This window comes from Halichoeres trimaculatus, unplaced genomic scaffold (assembly GCF_033239565.1).
Source record: "Halichoeres trimaculatus isolate MK-OKI-2021-1 unplaced genomic scaffold, fHalTri1.1 fHalTri1_scaffold_19, whole genome shotgun sequence".
NCBI lineage: Eukaryota > Metazoa > Chordata > Actinopteri > Labriformes > Labridae > Halichoeres > Halichoeres trimaculatus.
In genome coordinates, this window is record NW_027437197.1 from 6,875,926 (window position 1) to 6,902,755 (window position 26,830).

The window sequence follows — 26,830 nt, forward strand, 5'->3', positions numbered from 1 at the left end:
AAGGCTCAATGTGTGTCAGGTTTATTGAAACAAAACTGGATGTATAGAAAAATACTGAAATCTTATCAAGGGTTTTTGTCCTATTTTCAGTAGAAATGTCTTTTTAGATTTAATTTGAGCCACATTCACCTGAGCAGTCCAGAAAAATGTCTGGTTTTAAGATATTTAATGACAAAATGAAGTCTGAATTGCTTGTAACAAGTAAATAAAATCTGCCAGTGGAACAAGAAAAAAGTCACTTGTGTTAAGACATTGTTCTAGTTTCAAGCAAATTTTTAACCAAATTTTTCTTGTTCCATTGGCAGATATCTTTTCAACTCGTTCAGACCAAATTTTTGTCTTTTAACAACTTGAAATAAGACATTTTTCTGCATTAGTCAGGTGAATGTGGCTCATATCAAGTCTAAAAAAACATTATTTTTAAAAATAAGACAAAAACACTTGATAAAATTTCAGGGTTTTTTTTGCAGTGTAGAGAAATTTAGCAAAACTACAAAACTAAGTACGGAAGAGATCCATAGTCACATCTGTCATTTTGTGCTGTTCAGGGTCGCGGGTGGCTGGAGCCTATCCCAGCTGTCATTGGGGCGAGGCAGGGTACACCCTGGACTGGTTGCCAGCCAATCGCAGGGCTGACACATAGAGACAGACAACCATTCACTCACACACTCACACCATTGGGCAATTTAAAGTGTTCAAGTAAGCTGATGAGCATGTTTTTGGACTGTGGGAGGAAGCTGGAGATCCCTGAGGGAACCCATGCATGCACGGGAAAAACATGCAAACCCCACACAGAAAGGCCCACCGGCCAAGCTGGGAATCGAACCGGCAACCTTCTTGCTGTGGGGCTGCAGCGCTAACCTTGCACCCTGTTCTCCAATTCAATTAGTTAAAAAAAAAATCTTCAATATCAGTTCCTCATTTTGTAACAAGTGCCACACATCTGTCCATTCATTCACTTTTGAAATCATTTTATAAACTTGTAAAGAGACTTTATCTAGAACAATCTAATAATCCATCCATCACTGACCAAACTACATATCTCACCCAAACACCATACAACAGCAGAGGAAAAACCAAATATTGACCCCCATAACAGGCAAATGGAAAACTAAGCACATCGGCTATAGCGGCCATATTGGTAGTGGCAAGGGTTTTGTGTACAGCTTAAGGGCACCCGTCGGTCATGGGACCTGAGATATGCCTCTGATTGGGGGAGCTCGCAATCTTAATATCCTCTGAACTGCTGAGTTAGAAAAAAATTCACCCCCGTACAGTGTGTACCGATAGTAAAGCTAACGATTCAGACAGGAGACGTTTTTTGAACCAGGCTGCAAATAGGTTAATGTCTGCTTTGAAAACGCCTTTTTTTTTAGATTTTAGCACTTCGGCATTACCTCATAATCTTATACTAGAGGTTGCCGCTTGGTAGACCCCTACATAAAAACATGTGCAACCAACACCAGAAGAATCCAAACAACAGATCCAGGAAACATGAGAATCCAGCCAACAGGAACAACCTCAACAGCAAACCACACGAGAAACTAGACAAATAAATTAAACCAAGCAGCAAATTCCAAAGATGGTGTCAGCAATTTGAAGATAAATAAGATATATCACGAGATAATGGGATAAATCAATGGATTGAGACTAGATGCATTGATAAAGACAAACACAGCACCTATATAAACGTAATACTCATTAAACATCCATTTTAAGAGGCAAAAATATCACACTAAAACTTCAACTTGAGTGATAAAAAAAGAGCCATTTCCAAATAAAAACACTGGACCCTGAGAGGGACTTCAGAGGGAAATAGTATGATGAGGAAAGAGTTGTGTGGATGTAACACAGAGCAGCAGCAGCAGCAGCTGCAGCAGGGTGTCCTGTGGGATATGATGACAGAAGCTCTAACTCTCCTTCATTCTCCTTTTTGTTCAAACACAAAACTTTGACTGTGTTTCTGGAACCAAACGACTGAAAAACAGAGTCTGCAGTTTGTGTAAAAGCGCCGACTTATTTATTTTCCATCCCCCTCATGAGAAACAAATGCATGTTCCTGTTTTAAGATGCCGCAGCTGATTTCAATAACAAACCCCACTTGATCATAATCGCTCCCCTGCTGCTCGTGCTGCTTGTAACCACACTCTGGTAAGCATGTCCAGGTTTCCTTCCTATCTCTGACAACAAAAGGGACAAAAACCCGCTGAATGAACGGGTAAAGGTGGAGCTGAAAAACAGCTGAATGCAGCGTTTGATGTAAACACAAGGAGCATAAAAACATCTGCTCACTGTATTGATCTCTAAACCACTCCTTCATCAATTTACATCAAAATGAACGCATGTAACCTTCTGATTCCAAACACTAATCTAATATTTGATCCTAAAACTGGATTTGAGCAGTCGTATCGGTTTCATTGCGTCTGCATGCAATTCCAGCTGAGCAACAAGTGACAACCCACCCACAGCTCAATATTATTGACAGCCAACACAGAAGATTTGCTGCAGGAAGAATCTGACCGCACAAAGAGACGGCTGAAGAGGAAAGCATGCAGAAGTGTCCAAGGCGTGGGGAGCTTATGCGTCTGTTCAGGCTCCATTAATGCCAAACAATGCACACAGGTTTAAGAGCATCCAGAGCTTACATATTTCAGAGAAGACAACATCAAACCACATTCTGTATGTAATCCAACAGCATGGCTCTGAAGTAGAAGAGTCCAGGCGCTGAAATTACCCTGCCTGCAGTCTTGACTAGTCATGTGATAAACACATCATGGAAATAATATGACAAAGAAGAGCCTGAACTTCTCTACCAGGCAGGAATGGGACAGCATTTCACTTTCTAAAGTCCAGAAACTGGTCTCCTGTAGGGATGGGTACCTTTCACATTTGAAACAATAAGGTACTGATACCTGTTACCTGGCAATCGACACCAGTACTCTATGGTACCAATTTGCAGTACTTTTTTTGTGTTTATGTGGTAAATAATATCAATTTTTGTCTCTGTGTCTCCATGTTAGCTTTAAGATAGCATCCTGAAGCTAGCACAGAGACAGGGGGGACACTGAGGAAAAGCTCTTTCATCTGCTCCACAGCACACAGCATTTAAAATACTCACATTTCCAGGGTCCCAGGTTTGTTGGAGGATGGTTGGTAATGCGCCTGGATTAAGGACCAGTCTATTCGCTAGCCCTCTGTTGGACTGTCCAAAGTTGGAAAAGCAGTCGGCCATGAAGTGACTAGCACACACATGCATGGTTTTACTGAGTGTAGCTGGAACATTTTCTCGATAAATGAACTCTAGCCACTTAGTCTTGTCTTCTTCTGAGATGGGAAGCTTGAGCATGGAACTATGTGGCTGTTTACAGCCAAAAACAAAGCAGTGATGGCTCTTTGACTTTGGCATTCTACTTCCCGGTGGACCAATCAGGTCAGATTTGCTCCTAATTGGTCAAAAAAGGGAATCGCTGACGTCTGCAAATCCCCAAAATCCAAACAGCTTGTTTTAGGTCAGGATTTTACATTCACAAGCACTACTAAGTACATGTTTTGTCATTAAAAATCACATTTTGTAGGCTGGAAGGAAAGCCAAAGACCCACAAATTTCACTGAGAGACTAAATAAAGTGATATTTGCACAACATGGGACCTTTAACATATTTATTCCCCGAAATATAAACTTGTATTGCTGTGTTCATGTCCAGGATGGAAAATCACCCACTCTTCCACTCTCCCACATTCACAAGGATACAGTGAGGTAAACTAGGTACCTTTTGATTTTACGAGAATTGGTACCCAGTACTTTTGACAGAACTCAGTCAGTACCTATAAAAGTACCCAATCCTTCCATTATCCGATATTAATATTGTTGTTATGGCTGATAACCACTATTTACCGATAACGATACTGGTTAAAAAAGAAAAAAAAAACAATCTGAGATGATGACGTGTTTGGATAGTTCAGAGAGAAAGAGTGGCGCAATTGTAGCAAAAGTAGCCTTTTGTATGTTTTTGGACCAAAAGCAGAAAGAGAGACATAAAAGAAGAGAGTCCAGTCTTCTTAGGTAGTTTTGGTGTTTACAAAGTCAGAGAAAACATTATTATTTGGATCTTGAAAGATCGTTCAAGATGCTTGGTAAATGCTGGCATCTAATGAGTAAATATCGGCCAATACCGATATGTCAAAAGGTACCTAGCGTGTCCTTTTGACTGTGAGGGAGAGGAAGAGTAGGTGATTTTCCATGCTGGACATGAACACAGCATTGAAGGTTTTATTTTGAAGAATAAATATGCTAAATTGACAAAAATATTTTTTCATTATTACAAAAATTAATATTTTTACCAAATCAACACAAAAAAGTACCAAAAATTGGTACCGTTGAGTATCCGTACTGATTGCCAGGTACCAGGCATCGGTACTGCATCGTTTCAAATGTGAAAGGTACCCATCTCTAATCAGCCGATAAAGATATTGATATCAATATATTGTGCATTCCTACTCTTGGGTTCACAAACATTCAGTGATGCAACAAAGTGGTAAACATGCCCATAATAAGCAGCTGATCTACCATTCTCAGCTTGTTTCTCGGTAGGAAAGTATCTTGAGCTGTTGCAGGTCCACTCCCCCCGTTTGCCATCCACCACCTTCAGACATTTACTAAACATATTCTCTCTTTGCTGCAAGATGAGGAAATAACCTGCATTTTCTACATGCTCTGTGTGAAGTCCATAAAGAAGACGCAATGCAATAAATGCAAAGTGTCTGTGAGGCATAAGCCGCGTTATATGGCTGGTTTTATGAGCCGCCATTCGTCCTCCATTACTGGTTCGTCAATGTAAACAGAGCGGGGATCAACGCTGGAGTGAGGAGATGGACTTCAGCAGAGCAGAGCCGCTCTGTGGGCTATAATGGGACTATCAGCTCTTCAGTGTGTGTGAGTGTGGAAGAATAGCTACACACAAAGTGACTGTGAAACTAAGACAGGATTAATGTTTTTAATAAAGGAAGAGTTTGTGTTCTTAATAAATATGGTTAATACTTTAAATCTGTTGAAAAGTTTTGACTTTTTATCCTCTTGAACATCGTAACTCAAGCTCTGCTGCATCTTCATCACTCATTCTCCAACAGGAGGTAACAGAAAGGTCATCAGCCGCTGACACAGATGTCATTTGCATACATTTGGTTTCATTGCAGCTGATTTCAGTATTTGCAAGATTTATTATAAAACCTCTCTGGTAACAAAGCGGAGTCTGTTGTATTAAAACAAAAGCCGTCTGTTTGTTAAATCAATAACCTGGGAGCTCCATCCCATTGTTCTGTGATGGGTTAAATGTAATGCATGTGTGTGTTAGTGTGTTAGTGTGTTATGCAGGAACTGTCGAGTGACTTTAGAGGTCAAAGTTACTATTAAACCCGAGCAGTGGAGCAGAAACCCAGACTGACTGCCACACTAACCTGTGGGATTATTCCGTCCGGACAGGTTGTTTTCAGAAACCGAAAAACATTACGGAAAAAATCCCACAGAGACAGATTTTGTGTTTCGTAAACACAGGGCTAAAATGATAAATCAGACGCGAAGAGCTCACAACTCATTCCAAAATGATGGAAAACAAAAAACAAACAATACTCCAAAAAAAAGGAGGAGAAGTTTTCCTTTTAAATTTTTCATTGCATCCAAATAAAAAAAGTTAAACTTTTGGTACCAGGTCTCCAAAAACCATCAATGTCAAGACACTGATTTTCTGCTTAATCAACTCCAACAGAAGCAGCAGATCTTTTTTCGCTTGTCTTAAATACTGCACCAAAGCTAAAAGGAGATTTTATTCATGACATTTCTACCCGCTCCCTGACATTTCCACTCCCTTTCTGTCTCCTTTTAGTTCCTCATCCTCAACATGTTAAAAAAAATCCTCCATAACGTCTTTCCCTTTCACCCTTTTTGACATTACTCTCAACTTTACTCTTGACATTCGAACTTAAATCTCAACATTAAAACTTTATTTTTGGCATTTAGCCCTTCAAACCCTTTCTTTTTGAGAACTGTGTACCTTCCTCCTCAGATTTGTGCCGAGCTGAAACACTCAAAGATGGACTAAAATGTCAACACTTTGGCTTTTTTTCCGAAATGTACAGAAATATTCCTCTACACATTTTTTCCCCTGTCCCTTTGCAGGAAAGTGTTAACAGGTAAACCAATCAATCCTAACTTTAGCACAACCTGTGCTACCATATTCTGCCACAGTGCGACAGCCCTTATGTGATGATAAATTCATTTACTCTGCAAACTTCTGTCTGCAGCAACTCAAAACTTCAGACTATGTTTCAGATGTGGCAATTTTAGAGAATTTTGATTCTTTTGCTAGCAATGTTCATCACATATTAGGACTTAATTTCCTGCAAAAACACAAACAAAGCTTTTAATCAGAATGAATAAGTTTGAAGGGATGCTCCTTTTTGCTCCACGCTGATTTTCAGAGCTTGGAGCCTAATTGATTCACTGATGACAGAAGCTCTCACCATCAAGTCATCAGAGACAGAAACACAAAACCAAACCTCCTGTTACTAAAGAAATAAACTAGACAGTTGTAGATAAAATTTGCAAGCACACACATGAAGTGTTTTTATGATGATATTAAGATACAGGACAGCTTTTGTATGAAACTTCTTCATTTATTCTATTAGTCACCATTTTTATGTGTATTTATTAAAATAAATCAAAAATATTTTGATATGCAACAATGCAAAACAGTGCACAAATAATTTCAGAATAATGAGTTTAATCTGGAGCCTGTTGTTTAGGGTGTTTTATTTTCATTAATAAAAATGTTTAATTTACATATTGACATTTTTTTAAAGTCATTTTTGTGTTTGTTTTTGTGTGTGTCATACCTTTTGAATTCTGCCGTCAACGTCCAGGTAAATGACCCGATATGAGGACGAAGCGGAGCCCATGGTCCCCCTCTCCTCTCCCCGGAGTCGGTGCGACGCTGTGCGGTTCCTGCTCCGGGCTCCGTGTCGCCGCTCCGGTCCCACTCCCACCAGCGTTAAACAATCAACCGAGGAGGGGTGAAAACGGAGTCAGCGGTCCGACAACATCCCACCTGTTCGTGTACCTGTCAGTGACACACCGGTACAAACTCTGTGAGTATGTGTGTGTGTGTGTGTTTGACTGTGTGTGTGTGTGTGTGTGTTTTGTCCTCCGAGTCCTCCTCTCTGCTCTCTGGCACCTCGCGCTATCTCTACCAGCATCTCATAAAGCCTGTCCACGCGCGCCCCCGCCCCCGTCCTCACTCACTACACACCTCCAGGGGCCGCGCGCTCTCCTACACACACACACAACACACCGACACACACTTGAACTGAACGGTAAAGGTACATAACACACGTCCTTATTTATGTCTATAGCTGTGTCTAATTTATAAGGTGAGAAAAGCCCTCTGGTGTCATCCAATCAGGGACAAGTGTGGAGTGACGTCATGCCCAGATCTGAGTCACTGATTTCAAACTGATGGTTAAGTTCAGATGCGGAAATAAATTAAGATGTGGGGATTTTGGGGATTTCTTTCTTTCTTTTTTTTTTTTTTTACCTTTACAAGTTGTTTTTTTTCTTATGCTCATTAGAGGATGTTTTCAACCTAAGGCAGCCACAGCGAAGCGCCTCTGAGGAGTTAATCATTGAACATTTCTTTATGAGTAATTTACAGACCCCCACTTACAGTTCTGAGAAATTCATTTTTAGCTAATGCCCATGGTGTACACTAGAAGAAGCTTTTACAAGTTTCACATCTTATGGCATATTCAAAAATTTCATCACAGTTGATTTGTTTCAAATTAGATCTTATTGCAGTTTTGCTTGTTCATGGCAAGATTGGACAAAAGAAGAGAGGTAGTTGGGTCACAGCTGATATCATGTGTGAAACATTATATATCTTCTGCTAAACATTTTGATACTTTATTAAATATTCTTACATTTTGGGAAACATTTTTTGTTCCATGAGATCATTTTTTTGCATTATGGGAAATATTTTTTGTTGAGCAAATATTTTAGAAATCAACATCTTTGCATTTCATAAAAAGTTTCGCATCTTGAGAAAAATTAGTTTATGTGTTATTTTGGGTGTCCTGAAATATTTTTATTTTTCATAACTATTATCCTTTTTTTTTTTCCTTTTTTTCTATGAAAATAAAAATAAAAAATTATGGAACATTTTTGGAGGCCTTTTTTAAATTCCTCTTTGAGTTGACACATCTACTTTAAATGCCAGCTGTCTATCAACAGTTTAAAAACCTACAAGTAAACAAAGGCTGTGAGATCTAGAGAAGCAGTGCAACAAACTAATACCTGCTTGGTGGCTTTCTTGCATATCTGAGTAAAAAAAAAAAAAGACATAGGAAAAGGAAGTTAAATTAAGGGAATGATTTCTAAACAAAGCTTTATCAACATTAAGTTATTAAATACGTGTTTAATTGATATTTTAAACATTGTTATCTAAAGTCTTAAACTGACTCTGTTTTTCCAAAATTTTAAATCAAACACTCTGTAATGGTTCTGATTTGCTGTAAAGTTAACCATGTTATGCTTTGTTAGCAAGATCATAGCTTCAACATCTCAGTGGTGTGTCAACGCTCACCTGCAGTTTGCTAAATATTGCTTTCTGTGTTAAACTGAGTGTTTCTAATGCGTCTGACTCAGTGTATGTGTGTGTGAGTGTGTGACTTTCAGCCTGCCTGTGTCACTGAGTGGATCTCTGACTGTCAGGAGCTCACCATTTGGGCTGACACCTGCCACCTCCAGCTGAGCCTGAAGCCTCCTCCATGCCACGAGCCAGACCGATTTAGCTCTCCTGTAGTAAGTCTCCATCAAAAACACACCCCTGTAGGAGTTAAGTTAGGAGAACAGTTTATTTTTTTCATTCCCTGAATGCTTTGTGAGCAAACCAACCCTAAAGTGAGCTCATTCACAAAGAAATGAGGAAACATTTGGATTTTCTTTTTTCTCTTTACAAAATCAGCCCAGAAAAAAAGATGCACAAGGCACACAATGTTTCAAGTCCTATGCCTATCACTGACACATCATAAATACACACAACACATCATGGACTAAGAAAAGCTTAATATCAAAATGCTGCCCCCTTTAATGAAAATAATCCCAGAGATTAACATGATTATAACATTTCAGATGGTTGGATTTTTTACAAGTCACAGCAAATAAATTAACAGAATAGTTCTAAATATTACACACACTTGTAACAAAATCACCAATAATCAGCTTTTTAACCTCAATTCAAACATTTGACAACTTCTCATTTCCACAAAATCATATAACAGACTTAAACTCACTAATAAACGTATATTTATATATATAAAGATAATTTAAACACCATATTAACAGCATTGCACTGAAAAATATATATCCATATGAGGTTTGACGTAAACTTACATTCAGTATAACTCCCGACACAAACATTATTAGTCACAGATTAGATATAAAAATACAACTTTGGTGCCTTCATTTCAAATGGATCAGAAAACAATCACCACAGAGCTAACAGAAATAACTTAAAAAAGAAGTGAATTACAACATGATCCTGAAATCTCTTTGGTTCAGTAAGGCAAAGGTGAGGATTAAAAACAGCAACTTCCACAGAGCAGGGGGCACTGTAGTGGTTGTATGTGGTATAAAAGGGTTATTACACAGATTTTGAGCTTGGTCCACAGGTTTAAGATTAAGATTTATTTGTAAAAGGGGGATAACGTTGTCTTTGTTTGGTTGTTTTTGGAAAAAGTGCACATAATTCTGAGTTAAATGGATTGAACTATCTGATATTAAAGGCTTCTAAGGCCATGAGTCAGCAGGTGGATATTAAGGAGATGATGCTCCTCGGGAATGAAGATAAAACATTTAGAGCTCCCTCTAGTGACCAGCTGCAGTATAGCTCACAAAAATCCAAAAATGTGAGATATATTTTTTTCTCAAAACTGGTTTCAATCTTAATCCTATATTCTGTTCCTGCTAATTAATTAGTTATATTACACAAGAGGGGGTATAGTGTCATGACTGACAGCTCTGCTAACAAATGCGGCTCCTGCGGTGAGGTTCACACCAGGTTATCAGAGCTAATGAGGGACAGAGAGAGTCAAGGGAGAATAAAAAAAGCAGGATTGATAGCTGATAGAGCCAATTATGATTTCATGGTCTCATTTTTTAATTTCAAGTTTTCTTTGGTCCCATCAACAAGAGCTTGAGTGACAGCACATTAGCTACATCCACTTCTATACAGTGACTGTTTCAGGTGAGTCAGACATTTATATCCTCATCTGACTGCTAAGGATGCTACACTCTGTTGGGCTTGTCAGAAGTGGAAAACCAGGATTAAAAGGACCCACAGCAGTCAGTTGTGGAAGTTGCTGTTTTAAAAGTTTCTGAATAAATAACCATCACTTGTAGTTTAGCTTAAGTCTTCATATGTACATCAAAATAAGGCCAGTTTGAATGTCTGCCAGTTAAGACTGAGCAGATAGTGTGTTCACCGTCGAGGAAACGGTTAAATAGAGGAAGAGTCAGGGTGCATTTCTGTGTGCATGATCAGTGTGTTCAGGTGGATCCTCCAGACTCCTGCAGGTCAGCTTGATTCTCCGGCTGCAACTCTTCCTCTTTGAAAGCGTACGGTACTTTGAAACATCGAGCTACTGTTGCTGCTAGCTGCTCCCACACACGTGTATACATGTAAGCATGTGTGTGTGTGTTTGTATGTGTGTGTAAGGTCCACAACTCATGTTGACAAAAGTCCAGTTATTGTCAGGCACACAGTCCATTAGAGGCTTAGAGAAGTGGTTTCAATGCACTGACATTGAGTGTGTGTGTGTGTGTGTGTTCTCCTGCATGATGGCAGTGCAATCAAAGTGCTCAATGCTCCTTCAACCTGTGAAGCAGACACAAGCATTAACACTCTTTTGATAAGTTTGGTGTCATTAAGTTTTATGATGCATGAAAACTGAAGTTCATTTTTAAGATGCAGAGATGGTTTATCGTTGAGGCTGGTGCATGTAAAAATTAAAATTCATAAATATTGATCTATCTATTTATAATCATTTATTCATTTATTTGTGTTCTTAGTTAAAGCTATATTTGATTATGTCATCTCAATATTACATCAAATAACTTTCAGTGTACATGTCATGTGTGAGGAATAAGGTGTCAAAGAGTGTGAAATAAACCCAGGACTCACTCTACAGCAGAAATGGGGTGGGATTTAGACGAGGCCAGTTCCTTCATGACGAGCCGTAGTAAAAGCTGAACACAATAAAAAACAAAAAGTCAGTTTACCTTCATTTTTTAGACTATCCCCTTGAAAGAAAGAAAGACAGAAAGAAAGAAAGAGAACAGAGATGATAATAAGTTTGTTTGTAGCTAATGAGGGACTCACCAGCAGGGCGAAAAAGTCAGCGGTCATCAGCATGTAAAAGACCTGATCCCAGCCTCCTGCAGACAACACACCAGCCAGCAGGGGGCCCAATGCTGCACCTGAAGGCATGAACATAAAAGCGTTTAGTCTGATTACTCTTCACCTGGCTTAATAACTGTTATGTGTGATAAGTTCTGCATTTTTTTAAAGAATATTTGGGACATTTTGACTGTCTAAATTTTTTAGTTAGGCCAACCTAACATTTACTATTCTGCTCTCTGTTTGCAGAGAGCCTCATATTCTTTCCTAATATATTGTGCATGCTGGATTCTGCATGGTTTTACTAATTTTATCACAGAAATATGTCTGTATTTTCATGAGTGACACTAACCTACAGATCCAGTGCCGTCGATAATAGCACTGACAGTAGACAAAGCCCTGGCGTTGCCTTTCAAGCTCTTATGTGTCCCCTGGGGTTGAAGGGAAAAACATAGGGAGAGGAAGAGAAAGGCATGTTAGGAGATGGATTAATACAAGTTTAGTGCTCTATAATAATAATAATAAAATATTTTTAAATAGCGTTTTTCAAAACAGAGTCACAAAGTGGTTTACATCATAAAAACAAACTGTAAAAAGAAATAAAAGAGAAGAAGTAAAAGAGCGGTAAAAGAGGAATGTTAGGAAAAACAGAAATATATAAAAGGCTAAGAAACACCACCAAATAAAGGAAAAGAAAACATCTGTAAAAATACAAAAAAAAAAGAAAAAAACTTAAAAAATAAAACAACAAAGGATTAAGTATTTAAAATCCTGCCTTTTGAAAATAAAATAAAATAAAAAATAAAATAAAAGCAGCATTTTTTAGTTTAATTTCAGTATAACTCCAGACTTACCAAGTCAGCAGACACTGCAGTGGTGATAAGGGAGTACGGTCCATTGACTAAGCCTCCACACACTAACAGCATGCCTGGAAACCACACAAGCAGTGAGTTATCATATGTGGTTGTCATCGTATGACACGTTTGCAACACGCTGATAATATCTATACGAGACTTTGCTGAAGTTTTGAAAACCCCACTGGCAGTTTGACATCAATCGGAAGACAGCGTGTGTTATGATAATGACATTAGAGCTGCTGTTGTCGCTCGGCAACTGCACCTCCTCGCCTGCTGTATCAAACCGTCTGCCATAATGACATCTCCAGATTCCCCTCAGCATATTGTGCCGATAATGAGCAGCAGCTGTGGCCATCAGGAGCTCAGTGTGAACGAATTAATTCTGATTAGTCGAGCCAAAGAGTTTTCTCTGAATGAGCATCAGAAGATCATTAATGCTTAACTAATCAGCCAATCAAAGCTGATGACCCACTCTGATGGATTTAACCAGGACATGTGACCTCATTTATTTGGAAGTCATGCATGAGTCACAGCTGGACTCACAGAGGGATGTTTAGCTTCAAGAGTTGGTATTTTTAGGCAAAGTGTCTCTTACCGATGGTTGGTCCCAAACCGAACTCGCTGATCATGGAGAAACCGTACAGCTGCAGGACAGAGACAGAGCACAACAGTTAAAATGGATTTACAAAGTGAGTGATTTTACTGTAGATGGGTGATTCTTAAATAAAGAGTTTTTCCATCCCCAGGTTAGATTTCCAAGAAAAAAATGTTTTTTACAACAAACAATTATTATATTTGTATAAGTCAGTTTGAAGAAGCTATGATAAAATAACTGTGTCTCAATGAAGAGGCAACCTCCGCTCTCAGACTATGAGACAACGCAGAAGCGCTAAAACCTGCTGTTTCTTCAGTGTCCACTTGAGGCTGGCTCTGGAAGTATCGGAAGTCACGTACACACCAAGCCAAGAAAAAAGCTGTTTTTAAAGCAGAAATTAACCTTTTCACAGCCTGGTTCAAAAAACGTTTCCTGTCTGAGTCGCTAATTTTACTATCAGCACACACTGTACGGGGGGTGAATTTTTTTCTTAGTTCAGAGGATATTAAGATTGCGTGCTCACCCAATCAGAGGCACAAGCTCAGGTCACATGACCAAGGGGTGCCCAATAGCTGTATGCAAAGCCTTTGCCACTTCCAATATGGCCGCTATGACCGATGTGCTTCATTTTTGAGTGTTGAAAATTCAAATGTGGAAGAATTTCACTGTTTTGGGCTTGTCCTCAGTCCAGGGATTTTAACATCCCCTCTTAAATAAAGCGATTAAAGTGCTAAATTCATTTAAATCTTCACTTTACATTTTCCCATAACAACTTAAAAAGACATTTTTCCAATTCACATACTGTATATTTGTTTAACATGTTCAATTTGCAATTACAATCGCACTCAACATTTTACAGACTAATAAAGGTTTTACAAAAAATTACTGACATTGTTGCATGCTAATTAGATACTCCAGACAAACATCCAAGACATATTGTCTGAGTAATTTTATCTTTTACAAGCTACTGTTTGAATATTTTAACTAATTAGTAGGAAATTTCATTTCATGTACATATTTTTTGTGTACATCATATGCTAGCTGACATGTTAGCTTGGCAAGTCTAAAACTCAACGAGTTTTTTTCTGCAAAAAGTGAAATTTTTCATTAACATCCCACAGGTGACAAGCCCAAAACAGGGAAATTCTTGCACATTTGAACTTTCAACATACAGAACTTTAAAAATATCTAGAGGTGTCCCAGTTCGATATTGATATCGGACATCGGTCCGATATCAGCAAAAAAACAAATATCGGTATCGTATCGGAATGCATCTAAAATCTCTGATATAAGCACTTCGATATAAGCAGTTTCTGTTACCCATTGGTTAATAATAAATGGGTCAGTTTTTCCTCATATCTACTGTTGCTGACTACTGTTCTTTGTTTGAATATCACTTAATCAAGCTATTCTAATCTAATCTAACATGACAGACATATTACAAAATAAGTAATGAAAGTATGCATGTTTGATGCTGATATCGTATCGGATTAATATCGGTATCGGCCAATACTCAATGCTGCAGTATCGTATCAGAAGTGAAAATGTAATATCAGGACATCCCTAAAAAAATCATCATGAACACGGTTACTTTTTTCCTTCTCCTTCATCCTAATCCTTATAAATTTGTTTTTGTAAAAAAAAACAAAAACAAACAAAAAAAAACATTTTTCTTCTTGGAAATCTACCTAGGGGACAGGAAAACTCCCTTTATCAAAGAATCACCCAGATACAGAAATTTTGACTTTATGGTGCGTGCCCCGTCCAAAGGTACCTCGACAGTCTTGATGTAGCAGATGATACTTACCGTAGGAGCTGCCAGAAGCAACATGACAGCACATGTGGTGGCTCTTTTCCCAAGCTTATCAGAGATCACTCCAGCTAGGATCCCTCCTGCACACACACACACACCATTTACAGACACAATGAGTCATGAGAACAATAATCTCTCGTACTAATAATAATGCACAAAACGAGGTTAATGCAGAGCGTGTATCAAGGTAAGAGGAAAACATTAAAAGCACCTACCCACAATTCCTCCCACGTCAAACAGAGTTGAGAGATCTCCAGCTTTCTTTGCATCTAGGTGAGCTAACACACACACACACACACACACACACACACACACACACACACACACACACACACACACACACACACACACACACACACACACACACACACACACATATACAGACACACACATAATTATCCATCATACAATTCTCTTTCTGTCAAGGCTTTTAGTCCTACACATAAGTGGTGGTAACACAATAGAGAGAGCTGGTCTGCCTACACAGTGTAGCACAGAGCAGAGCGATGTGACATTACTGAGGCAGACAGAGGGAGCTGAGAGACTGAGAGACTGTTTCACCTTGTAGATTACACAAGAGGTTAATTCCAAATACAGACTGTATATAGAGTGGACAGTGTGGGATTCTGGGAGAATCTGAGTGGAGCTGGGTGACAAAAATAATATATTTTTTTCTTTCAAGCGTCTAATCACTTCTTGACTCTTCCTCCCGACATATTTTACAATCTCCGAAAAAAATACACAAGAACGGCAGCTGTCAATCATCATTTAACGTGACTTAAAACCTTGTTTTCAACCTCTTCTAACTAATGAAAACTAAACTTGTCAGAAAAAAGAGAACTTCAGTACAATGCAGCCAAATGATATCTTCAAATCACCACAACAATCGGACGTGAAAAACATCTCTACGAGGTGTATTTATTTTTTAAAGTTTGACCACAGCCCATCTGGAATGACTGGAGAGCCTATACTGCAGCCAGCCACCAGGGGGAGCAGTTTTTGTGGCGACCACACTATGGGCCGAGCAAGATGAAATCCATTTTTTTTTTACAGTCTATGATCAAATCAGAGCTCTTAAAGTAAGTTTTACCTTGGTAAAAATATGTACTCCATATTTATGATAATGATCAGTTTCTATATGGTCCTCTCGGTATTTCCAACAGGAGGCTGAGGATGTCATGAGATTTTTCATTTAACGAATTTAAATTATGATTTATCAATTTTTTTCTCAAATACTTTAATTAACAAAATTTTTTGTTAAGAACATGGGTTGAAAAAAAGTTGAGATCTTCTATTAAATCCTAAAATCTGACTCACATGTGATGTGTATTTTTTGGGGAAAATATAGTCTGTAGACATCATCATCATCATCATCATTCAACTTTTTTACATTTTCTGGGTTAAAAGAAGTGAAATAAAAATTGTAGAAATCGCAAATATCAAAGAACTAGACCCAAAACTCATGAAAAAGACGAACCATGAGAAAAAATCCTGATTCGTTTCGTCCAAGCACTTATCAACTGATCTACACAGGCACCTCTTAAAGTGAGTCTTTTCCAAATTCTGGTTTAGTTTTGTTCCAAAAAGCTCAAAATGGATTAAAGTTGAGCTCATCAGTGTCTGTAGGTGTGTTGGATCCTAACCTGCTTTGGTGATGTAGAGCGGTAGCCAGAAGAGGAAGGTGTAGCTGACCAGCTTAGCAAACAGCAGACACAGAGAGAATTCAATCACCCCCTGCAGAGACGGTTTATAGATCAAAATAAAAAATCTTTAGGTTTTGAAGTTCAAAATAAAGGATGAACAAAATTAAACCAAAGTGTTTTTCATGGGTGCAGAAGATGTGTGTGTGTTTTTGACTGACTGGTATCCGTAGAGCTCCCATGAAGCTGATTGCAGACGGCTCTGATTCCCTCTTCACCACCACGACTGGCTGCACAGGGACACACACACTGTCTCTTGGTAACAACAGCTCTGTGTCGAAACTCTGCAGGAGGGATGGAGACAGAGACATCAAGAGATGTAGTGTGACGATCAGGAGCTGCAGGGAGTTTTTTTCCAGCCTGCCAAATGATTAATGAATGAAAGCAAAAAGCTAAGCTCTCTCAGAGGGAGGGATTTCTTATGTGTCAGTGATTTTCAGCCCAAAATTCTTCATTACCTGATAAAGACAACTGAATGAAGACCTCTGACAATGAATAACAGAAAGGAACAGAGATAAATTAGTCAAACTGTGATTTCATGAGGAGTTCAATGATTGTAATTCTTGATTCTTGGAGAGAAGGATTTCAAGCACCAACATGACAGCATCAAGATCCTGTTGACATCAAAGGTTACTTGATTTAACCAACATGGAGTGATAAAAAGGATGGGTTTTCCTTATTGAAATATGCTGTAGTGATTTTAAGGTAACATTTTTAACTGAGGAAAACCCAACCTAAGAATCACTCCAAATGAAAACCATCTACGAAAGAAAGCCCCAAGGCTAAATCCTAATGTCCCCACTTCCTGACACTTAGTGCTTTGGGCTGTGCAGATCCAAAAGAAATTGTTCAAATGTGCCAGAGCATAAAAATACTCTCACAAAGAGTCGATGGAGTGCACTACTGATGTGTTAACAGGTCTAGAAGGGGGACATTTGTCTTCAGCCTGAAAGTATCTTTTTAAAAATCATCAAGCGTCCCAAAATATCGGACAGATTGACTGCACCTGAGGCCACCCTCAAAGCCTGGAGGCAACAAAGAACTGACCTTCCTGCTTTGAATATTATCCATGTAATAGTAGCAGCCCTGAATGGATACGACACATTAAAGTGAAACTTACTTTGCTGTAAAGAAGGAAAAATCCACCATCTGATACTCTCAGACTGTTAAATAACACATGTCTTGTGTTTAAAATGAACAAGCTTTCTTTTCAAAACAGAAAAAACAGTAGTGCAGTTTATACAACATGATTCTTTCACTGTTGAACACAGAAAATGCCTGTAGGTCTTTGGATATATGTTCAGTGTTGCATCTTCTGGTGTCATGTGCTCCCTGTCTGTTCAGGCTGTGAGGTTAATTGACCCAGCTGGATTTTTGTCCTTGCTTCACACACCTTCACTGGTGACAATATACGAAGTGGTGTCTCGTAACAGCTAAAAATGTCACCATCAAGGTTGTTTTTTTTTTGTTGTTTTTTGCTAGGCACCACCCCCTTGTGGCTGCCTGTTACAGCAGCTCTCTCTTCTTTGTCCGTTTCTTGTAATTTTTTCATCTCTTTTTCGTCATTTTTGCATTTGGAGTGGGTCATTACTTTGTATGGCTCATTTGTTGGACACCTAACTGGTTTTGTCTTCAGTGATATTTTTGCTACTTTTGCTCCTGTGTTTGTCTAGAGATCCTACATGTCCCCATGGCTGCATTATTTACATGTGAAATCAGCTGTTAGAAGCCTGTGGTATGTTAATGCTAACTGGTGCAAGGCCGGATGTTTCCCCACAAGTTGAGAAGAAGGAGGTGAGAACAACATACTGGTTCTCAGGTGTGAGCTAAGAAGTGATGACATCGACCTGTCCTTCCATTCATCGTTATTGGGAACGTAAGCTCTATCTTCAATAAGATAGACAACCTAGCCATGCTAATCCAAAAACAGCGGGAGTACCAAAAGGCAGAGTAGCATCATGCTATTCACAGACATGGCTAACAGAGCTAACATCAGACACCAACGCCACACTGGAAGAGCTTCACCTGCTGTGAGCAGACAGGATCCAGGAGACAGAGACTGAACAGACTGCTGAAGAAGCTCAGTCCTGGACCCTTATGGACCTTTTTGCACTTTCTATACACTTTCTTACTTTTGTTTTCTTGATTGCTGCTGTGACTCCTGATTTTCCCTCAGGGATATATGAAGTGTTTTCTATTCTATTCTCTATCAAGCTTTGGTAAACTTGGAGATGACTCGGGGAACACCCATCAAGAACTGCAGTTTTTCAGGGATGTACTGATCCAGTCACCAAACCATCACGGTTTGGCTGTCGTCAAGTTACTCACCCACAGATAGGCGACAATGTACAGAGATAATCAATGATATTCCCTTCATCTGTCAGAAGACAAAATCTCATGACTGAGTAGAAATCTTGGCCGTGGAGAGGATCAAACAGGCCATTTTGTCAGTGTGCTGTTAATCTCTACAGCTGGCACCTGCTCCTGTCTGTGCTTTCAGACACTGAAACGGATTATTTTTCCGCTGATGTTCTTGTTTGCTTTTGTATCTTGTAAAAATAAAAACAAGTATTAATTTTTGTTGATTTGATAACCATCCAACAACCACCACCGCAGTACACACACAAACCTGAGTTTTGCCGTCCTTGTATTGCAGATACACCTCAGAGTGTCCATTTACACCATTCCAACTCTTGGCTGGAGCCTGCTGAAGAGAAAATCAATCACAACATTATTCAAACACTTCAAGTTAAGTCGAGTCATTAAAGGACAAGTCTGGAGTTTTTTCTACATTTTTCACAGCAAGCTAATCCTATAAAGGTTTATCATGTGAGAAACAACTAGGTCAAGCATACGTCACATGCAGGAGACTCTAAACGTCTGAGCATGCACTGTTATTTTCATTTAATCAAAGATCTGGTTTCAATCCCTGGTACTTACACTGGTTGGTGAAACACTTTGAGCGTACATGCTTTTCAGGTCATTTGGATCTAGAGGGAACAAGCAAAGAAATTAACATTTAAACATTTACCTTAACTACAGAGAAAAAAGAATCAGCTGTATCCATCAGCTTAATAAGCTTCACTCACGCTCAATGAGGAAGAGGAAGCAGACGATGCCCATGACCGCGATGATGATTCCTGGTACGATGAAGGACATGCCCCAGTTGGTGGAGACCCAGTACCCAGCGATCAGAGAGCCGAGGATGTTTCCAACCGAGGTGTGTGAGTTCCACAGCCCCATGATGAGTCCACGCCTGAGAGGGAGACCACACAGACAGAAGCAGACAAGTAGGTGTGAGAGGCTTTGGTAGTTGACTGTCAGTCTTCTGTGTACTTTTAGCGTGCGTCTCACATGTGAGGCTTAGTTTTTAGCTTTACGACTTCATGCTCTTGCAGAGTAACGCCTCACACCTCTACTGACTTGGATGGAGCAGGAAACCCCCCTTCACAAACTGTGTACTATCTCTGATGAGATCTTACCTTCCTTTTCCAAACCAGTTGCTGATGCAGGTCACCACACTGGGCCAGCCAGTGGTTTGGACCAAACCGTTAGCGATCTGAAAACATCAGAAGTGAAAATTAGAAACAGACGCACAGATTTGCAAACTAGGGAGTGAAACAGGAGTGGATTTTCACTCCTGTCCCATCCCACTCCCACAGAAAAAATTCCTGTACCATCCCAGTCCTGGTAAGATGACTCCCACTCCTGTACTTCTCCCATTTTTCCCCCTTCTTTTTATTTTTAGGCAATAAATTAAATTTGATTTGATTTTCTTCTCGTTCTTTTTAAGATTACAGTTGGCTTCTGGGAAGTGTAGTTCTATTCACTTGCATTTAAGTGTAGGCTTATTGAAAATGAACTACAAAATGGCGACACGTTTGGTTTTCGCTTCCATCTGCTCCCGATAACTTTTTATCCTCTATCCCATGATTAGTAGCAAAGTTGACTCTCATCCCGTGGGATTTCCACAGGAATCTTGTGTCCTACTGGATTCCCCAAAAATATCAGCCTCTAATGCAAGCCTGAGAACATGTGTGCCTTTTTGTGTTTCTGTGTAAGTGATTTTGAAATTAAATAAAGTATATTTCACCTGAACTGCTACATAGAAGCTCAGGCTGTGGATGTTGTAGATGTATCCCAGTCCGAACAGGCAGGTGAACAGGCCACTGGCCAGCATGCCAACAGTCAGGTACAGACGGATGGGCAGGCGCTCCCCAATGATGCCGCTGCAAAGAGATGACACCACATTGACCACATTACACCCAAGCTTTTATATTCTTACATTTAAAATGTGTTCTAATGGGAAAAAAATACCATCAATGCTTTTGACAACCAGGCTAAATACACAGATAATGCATTCTCCTTATATGATAATGTTTATAACTGTTACTGTGATAATTTTGTACTCTGTATCTCTTTGTTTTTACATCTATAAGACAGAAATACTGTCCTTTTTTGGCTTATCTTACCTGAGATACATTCCCACTGCATAGGCACACAGGAAGGAGTAGTCCATAGCTCCAAGCAGCTGTTTGTAGTTCCTTTTATCTAAGAAATTAAACAAGGAAACAAAATCATTTAACATCACCCTTAAGGGGTGAAAGTCAAGATTAGTGTAGAAACTAGTGTTGAAACAAACCGAAAGGCTTCCAGCTGCAGTCCACGTCTGTGTGGAGGGATGGCAGAGGGGTCTGTTGGCTGCTGCTGCTGCTGCTGCTGCTGGAAGCTATGGTAGCCAACTCAGAGACAGATGAGCAGTTTTTATGAAGCTCGCTCTGCAAATCAAAGTGAAGAGTATATTTAACATACAGTTGAACAGAAAACGTTATGAGTAGTTGAGAGTATGTGAAAACAGTTCACAGGCTTGTTGGGGTTTGCAAATGTGCTGCATTTGCTACCTTGACTATGCTGATAGGTTTCCTGGAGAGGTGGAAGCTGGTGTAGAGCAGGAAAGTGAGGATGAAGGTGAGAGCTCTGTACCTGCAGAGAGGAGACACAAGAGGGCAGCATTAAGAGCTGAGCCGACATTAATCACACACAGTCAGCTTTAACTTTCAGTCTTATCTCTAAAAAAGTCCAACCCCTTTACTCGGTAGTAGCATAAAAAAGTAGCTGATGACATTTGGGGATGTCTGTGAAACATTAACAGATACTTAAATTTGCCTTTTTGGCTTTGTGTTCCTCCCTGCCTTATTATGTAACAAGCAAATACAGCTCAACACGTGCTATCACCAGGTATGGCAAGTATGACGCACACACTCTAACTGCTTTACATCTTCCTCATGCTTTTCCACATGAGCTGTGGTTTTTAGATTTACCCAGAAAGACAAAAATTATGGGTTTTTGTTGGTAAATTGACCTGATATTTGAGCATTACAGTGTGTGAGTTTGCTCAGTACTGATGAGAAGCTGCACGGTGATCATTAGTGAAGAGTAAACTGTGGTCAGCTGGCAGCAGAGCAAACAGTTAAAAGCAGAGATCTGTCATGAGGTTTGAGCGTTGAGTGGTTTTACAGGCTCAGCAGTGGACACTTCAGATGGAGCAGAGGCAACTGTACACATTTCTTATATAACAGCTGGACAGCACGCTGTGGGAGCCTGTTTCAGGGCATGTCAGCATGTCTCCTGGCCGCCAGACAGCTGTGGTAAGATGTGCTCTAACGACAGGCTCAGACGGCAACAAGTCCTAAATCCAGACCAGTTTGGAAACAAAGCTGCCTCATTGTGACCTCCCATGATCTTACTTCATAGTCAACACTCAGTGTATGCTTACAAATCACCATTCTAACTAGGCCTGTCACGATAATCAAAAAACGATAAATAAAAACGTCCTCGGTAAGTTTGCCAGCCTCGATAAACTGACACCTGCATGCATGTTTGTTTTCCTCCTCTCTTTCGACCAAAGAGGCTGAATGAGAAGATGGCTCACTACGTCTATCTTTCCTAACATCGGGGTGCATAGGTTCTATAGCGGATTTAGCGGATTTATAGCGGAGTGAGCATCTGTCAAAATGCGATCTTTGGGGTGAAGACGGGGCTGCTCGCGCGTACACACGGAGAGAGCTGAAGCGAGCGTCCTGAGGGGTGAGGAGGAAACACACGCTGATATGAGTGATGGCACGAAAGATACGGTTCTTAAGCCGCCTGCCACAGTCCCAGTGTGGGAATATTTTGTTTTTTATCAGAATGAACAAAGTGTGAGCTCATGAACACCAACAAGCTGATATATCGCATTTGTTTGAAAATAGTGGCGACGAAGAAGAAGGGGAGGTGCAGCGGAGCCTTGTTCTTTGACAATCCGCTCTTACTGAGGCTTTTGGTCTGCAAAGTAAATAGAAATAAAAGCGCCAAATGGTGGGCGCTCAAAGACAGCTACATTGCCAAAGAAATGCAGCCCTTCAATACGGTTGAAAGCCAGAAATGTTAAAAATGTTTAATAGACAGTGTGGATTTAATTTCATTTTCATTGTATTTTTTTCCTCTTTCTCATTTGTTAAATTTATTATATTTTTTGTTTAATTTATTCTATTTAAAAGATCCTGACCTTTTAATTACAGTTAAATACTCTTAAGAAATTAAAGTTTCTTGCTTTTAATATGGCGTACCCACTTTATCATCCCATTTATAATCTTATTCATCATAATAACATCAATGAAAAAATTGAAAAAAAATCAAAATAATATTGACAATAATATCGTTTATCGGCAATAATATTTAAGAAAATTATCGTCTAGCAAAATTTGTTATCGTGACAGGTCTAATTCTAACAAATAAAATAGGGTCTTATTTGGTATACAGAAACCAATGATAACAGGGCTGATCCGAGTTTCATAGATCTCTCTGAGGTCATCTCTGGTTTTAAAAGCAGCAGAGATGCACTCATAGAGTTGCAAAGTATCAGTATTAGCTGATACTTGAGAGAAATCACCTAAGGGAGAATGATTTGCCACTCAGAACACAATTGGGTGTGTGTGTGCATGTGTCATGTTTGTGTTGACTGGCGTGTGGACTTTAAGCTCTTGTGGTTTCTTGAGGTGTGTGCTTTGTACAGACTGTGGCCACAAATATCCTTCTAAAATAATAAAAGCTGTCTCTATTCGTTCATCTGTCTATACTTGCATCCCCAGAAAGGGTCTTAGGGAGGAAAAATCCTTTCTTCTAACTTTAAAACAAAGTCCCAGACAGCACAGGACCTCTGAATGATTGATGAGCAGTCTCATGGTCGTAGGAACTGCAAGATGTGAAATAAGATCTGATCATCAGCCTGGGCAAAACTCGTGTCCCTGCACGGATGGTTGCCCAAGCTTATAGGTTAATCCACAGCAGCATCCTGCAGACATAGAGGCACCATTCATCCTGCTGCTGCTGCCTGTGCACTCAGCTCTGTGCTTTAGGTGCTCACTCCTACACTGGATACTGTATGTGCCTCAGGGGAGCTGACTCGTAGGAATGCTCTGTCATGCTCTGAACATGAGAGGCACACACTCCTTTCAATGTGGAATCCTGAATAACAAAGGTACCTCACCTGAGCAGGTTTTGTGACACTTTGTGATCCTGATTTCAGCTGCAGTTAAAGTGCTTTGCTTAACACGAGAATTCAGCTTTTGTGGCAACACAAGTTGGGCCACATATGCAGATTTTTTTTAGCTCCAACAGACAGCTGCAACACAGGAAAACTCCATGCTTGAGCAAACAAGCCCATGTAGTAAAAGAGCGTTGAGCAGGATCTATTTGCCGGCAAATCCTCTTCATGTAACCTATTAATTATTACCTCACTGCCTCAGTTGTTAACAATCTAGTTGAATCCAGTTTTGTTAGATATTAATAATGTGCTGACGTGACATCTGGAAATCTAATCTTAAAAAAAGAGGCTGCTAAACTTTCTATACTGCTCGAATTAGACTATTTTAACTCGTATGTGTACAAAATACCTCATTTCAATACTAATTAAGATTTTAGGAGTATCTGACGCCTTTAAAACTAAGCTTAGTGACAGCTTTCTATTAGAAAAGTCCTTAAAACAATAAAAAAAGAGTGAGTTTGATCATATAAAGATCTAAAACACTGTGAGTGATGTGATTATCAGCATGAATAATTGATCGAAAGGTGATCTGATGTTGCAGTGCATCAAACACTAAGACCATGTTAGAGATTGTAGTTAAAATAAAAAGGCTAGTATCTATAAGAGGACATTAAAGGTCTGTAACTTCTGTCAACCTATGTGACCTGTTCCAGATTTTCACAGGTTTGCAGATTTTCTTTCCTAATCTTCACAGGTCCCTGTACCCCAGTGGGCACTCAGACAACAATGGACTGCAGAAACATTTAAGTCTTTTGAAAAAAAGGCTTCTGGCACTGAAAGTACAAGGTGCTTATAACGGGAAAAGGTCTTAATCAGAAACTTGTTGAAATAGCATTAGTCACAAAAATTCCACAAGTTGATTAAAAATCATAAAACATTTACATAAATTCTCTGGGAATCACTTTAAGGGACTCACCACTGGTCCCTGTTGAAGGACACCAACAGGCGGATCCCAGGAGGAATAGCCGGCATGTTTAGATGCTTCAGTACTGACAGTCACAGAGACGGGGAAACTGATGTGAGCTCACGCTGAGCAGGGTGATGGGATGGGTACAGATGTGGATGGGGTGGTGCTTTCTTTTCTCATCTCCACCTCACAAGAAGCTGCTTGGAGGCTGGCAGCTGGAGGAAGCATGGTTGGCACAGGGAGCACTGGAGGCAGATGGGAAAAAACATCACTCAAGAGGTTTCCATCAGACGTCACAGTTGAAAGTTTGACAGTTTAAACGGAAGCTATCACTAAGCTACACTTAAACATATTAACAATTACACTGCTTACTTCTGAAAGTCATTTATTGGCAAGTAATTGTCCAATTTGGTTGTGGCACCAACTTTGATGGGTGTTGCTTGTTTCTTTCACGTAGAACAAACAAGTCTGATGTAAATCCATAACTTTTCCTGTCGATCAGGTTCACTGGATTCCTTGTCACATATTTGCAGTGTTTTCTTAGGTAAATAAGCTGCTTTGAAAAGCAGAGATACTTGTACTCTCTTTTTATATAACAGTTTAATTCCATGCCAGAGGCACTTACATTACCTCTTAAGTAAAGGTGAGCAGTTTCTGATTTCATGATCAAACAAGCGCTTGACGCTGCATTAGTTTATTAATGACTTGGATGGAAATCCGATTGATGCTAGCAAATGATGTCGCCATTTCTCTTGTAATAAGATCTCCACTCTGCATTTATAGAATTCTGTGTTACCTAATTTGTTTAAATATTCATTTGGGATGCATTATTTTTGATAAATAAGTGACCATAATGGATTAATTCTTAATTATTATGAAAAAACACATCTACATCTCTAATATATTTCCAGCAAAATGTGCAAAGGTATAAATATGGATTAATGTTTTGCTAAGTGCACCCTCTGGGAGACCACATGCTGTGCAAAAGAAACATGATGGACCAGGAACTTCCCTGGTCTGCATGAAAACTCCCATGTCTGCTTTACATGAAATCAAGAAGGGTGGCCAAGCTACAGCCTGGAGGTCCACACCTTTCACTCCATACAGTTTTATTCTTAGTACCAGCTGCTGTTACATATGTCGCAAACACAGTAGCAAATCTCATATGTCACAAGCAGCTTCCTGGTTTTGCATTTCAGATCATGGTAACAGTAAACCAAAGCTCTATGAATGTGGAACCTCGCCAAACCAGTAGTTCCAGTAGCATGTTAGCCAGATCTACTGGTCCCAGCTAAAATTCCCATTTAAAACCAACACTATCTATCTTTAAAGAGAAATACAACCTTAAACACACCTTTTCATCCAACAGGGCTTCAATGTTTGCTGAGGCTGAGAGCAGCATCTGAAACTTCAGGCTTTGGCGATAAAGACGGGAATATTCCATTATGTTATGTGTTTTTATCTATTCCCAAATCATTATGAACAAGATAAATCGTGAAATAAACTGGCTGAAAACAGTGGTTATCCACAGCTAGCTAGACCACACCGCGGCTGGATCAGACGTTGGTCGGTCTCGTGCTCGGACAAAATTGGCAACAAAGGCTCTGTTTCCGCTGATTTTCTTACCTCAGGACTGAAAAGTCGACGGCTTTCTGTCTTTTCCTCCGGTCACTGTGGCCACATATCCTCCACTTCCTTGTCTAGTGTGAAAGCTAGCGACTGTCACCTCAAAGCCACACACACATACACACGTATACACACATACACACACAGCTGGGCTGGCCGCGCGCAGAGCTCGCTGTTCTCGGCTGCTCTGACGTCATACCTGGCTCCCTCTGCTGCCCGATGGGATGTTTGATCCGTGACCACAACCAGAGGCTGACCAACACGGTGGTCCCCATATGTTTTTATTTCACATTTATTTAACCAG

At 39.7% G+C, this 26,830-nt stretch overlaps 2 protein-coding genes across 5 annotated transcripts in view; both read right to left on the minus strand.

Moving 5' to 3' along the window:
- The window catches only part of pde9aa (phosphodiesterase 9aa), a 37,195-nt gene extending 29,787 nt beyond the window's left edge, over window positions 1–7,408 (minus strand). Inside the window, exon 1 of one of the 2 annotated variants that reach the window (XM_074694277.1) lies at window positions 6,888–7,408. In XM_074694277.1, coding sequence (XP_074550378.1) covers window positions 6,888–6,950 — 63 coding nt within the window. In that variant the 5' untranslated portion in view covers window positions 6,951–7,408. The remainder of the gene's footprint in view (window positions 1–6,887) is intronic. The other variant, XM_074694276.1, reaches the window with a different exon arrangement.
- Window positions 7,409–8,887: 1,479 nt separating this feature from the next.
- On the minus strand, window positions 8,888–26,757 carry slc37a1 (solute carrier family 37 member 1). 3 transcript variants are annotated; one of them, XM_074695254.1, is made up of 21 exons: window positions 26,527–26,757; window positions 26,255–26,315; window positions 24,910–25,145; window positions 21,310–21,391; window positions 21,051–21,186; window positions 20,881–20,959; window positions 20,502–20,637; window positions 19,891–19,967; window positions 19,498–19,664; window positions 19,349–19,398; window positions 19,038–19,115; window positions 16,570–16,692; window positions 16,352–16,442; window positions 14,924–14,986; window positions 14,703–14,788; window positions 12,896–12,944; window positions 12,298–12,371; window positions 11,796–11,874; window positions 11,426–11,523; window positions 11,228–11,292; window positions 8,888–10,921 (listed from the first exon to the last, which is right to left on the minus strand). In XM_074695254.1, the coding sequence occupies exons 3-21, from the start codon at window positions 24,963–24,965 to the stop codon at window positions 10,906–10,908; spliced, it is 1,605 nt and encodes a 534-aa protein (XP_074551355.1). In that variant the 5' UTR covers window positions 24,966–25,145; window positions 26,255–26,315; window positions 26,527–26,757; the 3' UTR covers window positions 8,888–10,905. The 3 variants fall into 3 exon arrangements, with proteins under 3 accessions (XP_074551355.1, XP_074551356.1, XP_074551354.1); XM_074695255.1 differs by lacking the exon at window positions 26,255–26,315 and having other exon boundaries at window positions 19,038–19,112; window positions 26,527–26,756; XM_074695253.1 differs by lacking the exon at window positions 26,255–26,315 and having other exon boundaries at window positions 26,527–26,755.
- Between the last annotated feature and the right edge of the window lie 73 nt (window positions 26,758–26,830).

Coding starts and splice junctions, on each gene's coding strand:
- slc37a1 (XM_074695254.1), bottom strand. CDS start 24,965: ATGCCGGCTATTCCTCCTGGGATCCGCCTGTTGGTGTCCTTCAACAGG. Junction 19,968..20,501: donor GCTTCTATGTAGCAGTTCAG/GTGAAATATACT, acceptor TGATGTTTTCAG/ATCGCTAACGGTTTGGTCCA. Junction 19,399..19,497: donor CTTCCTCTTCCTCATTGAGC/GTGAGTGAAGCT, acceptor TGTTCCCTCTAG/ATCCAAATGACCTGAAAAGC.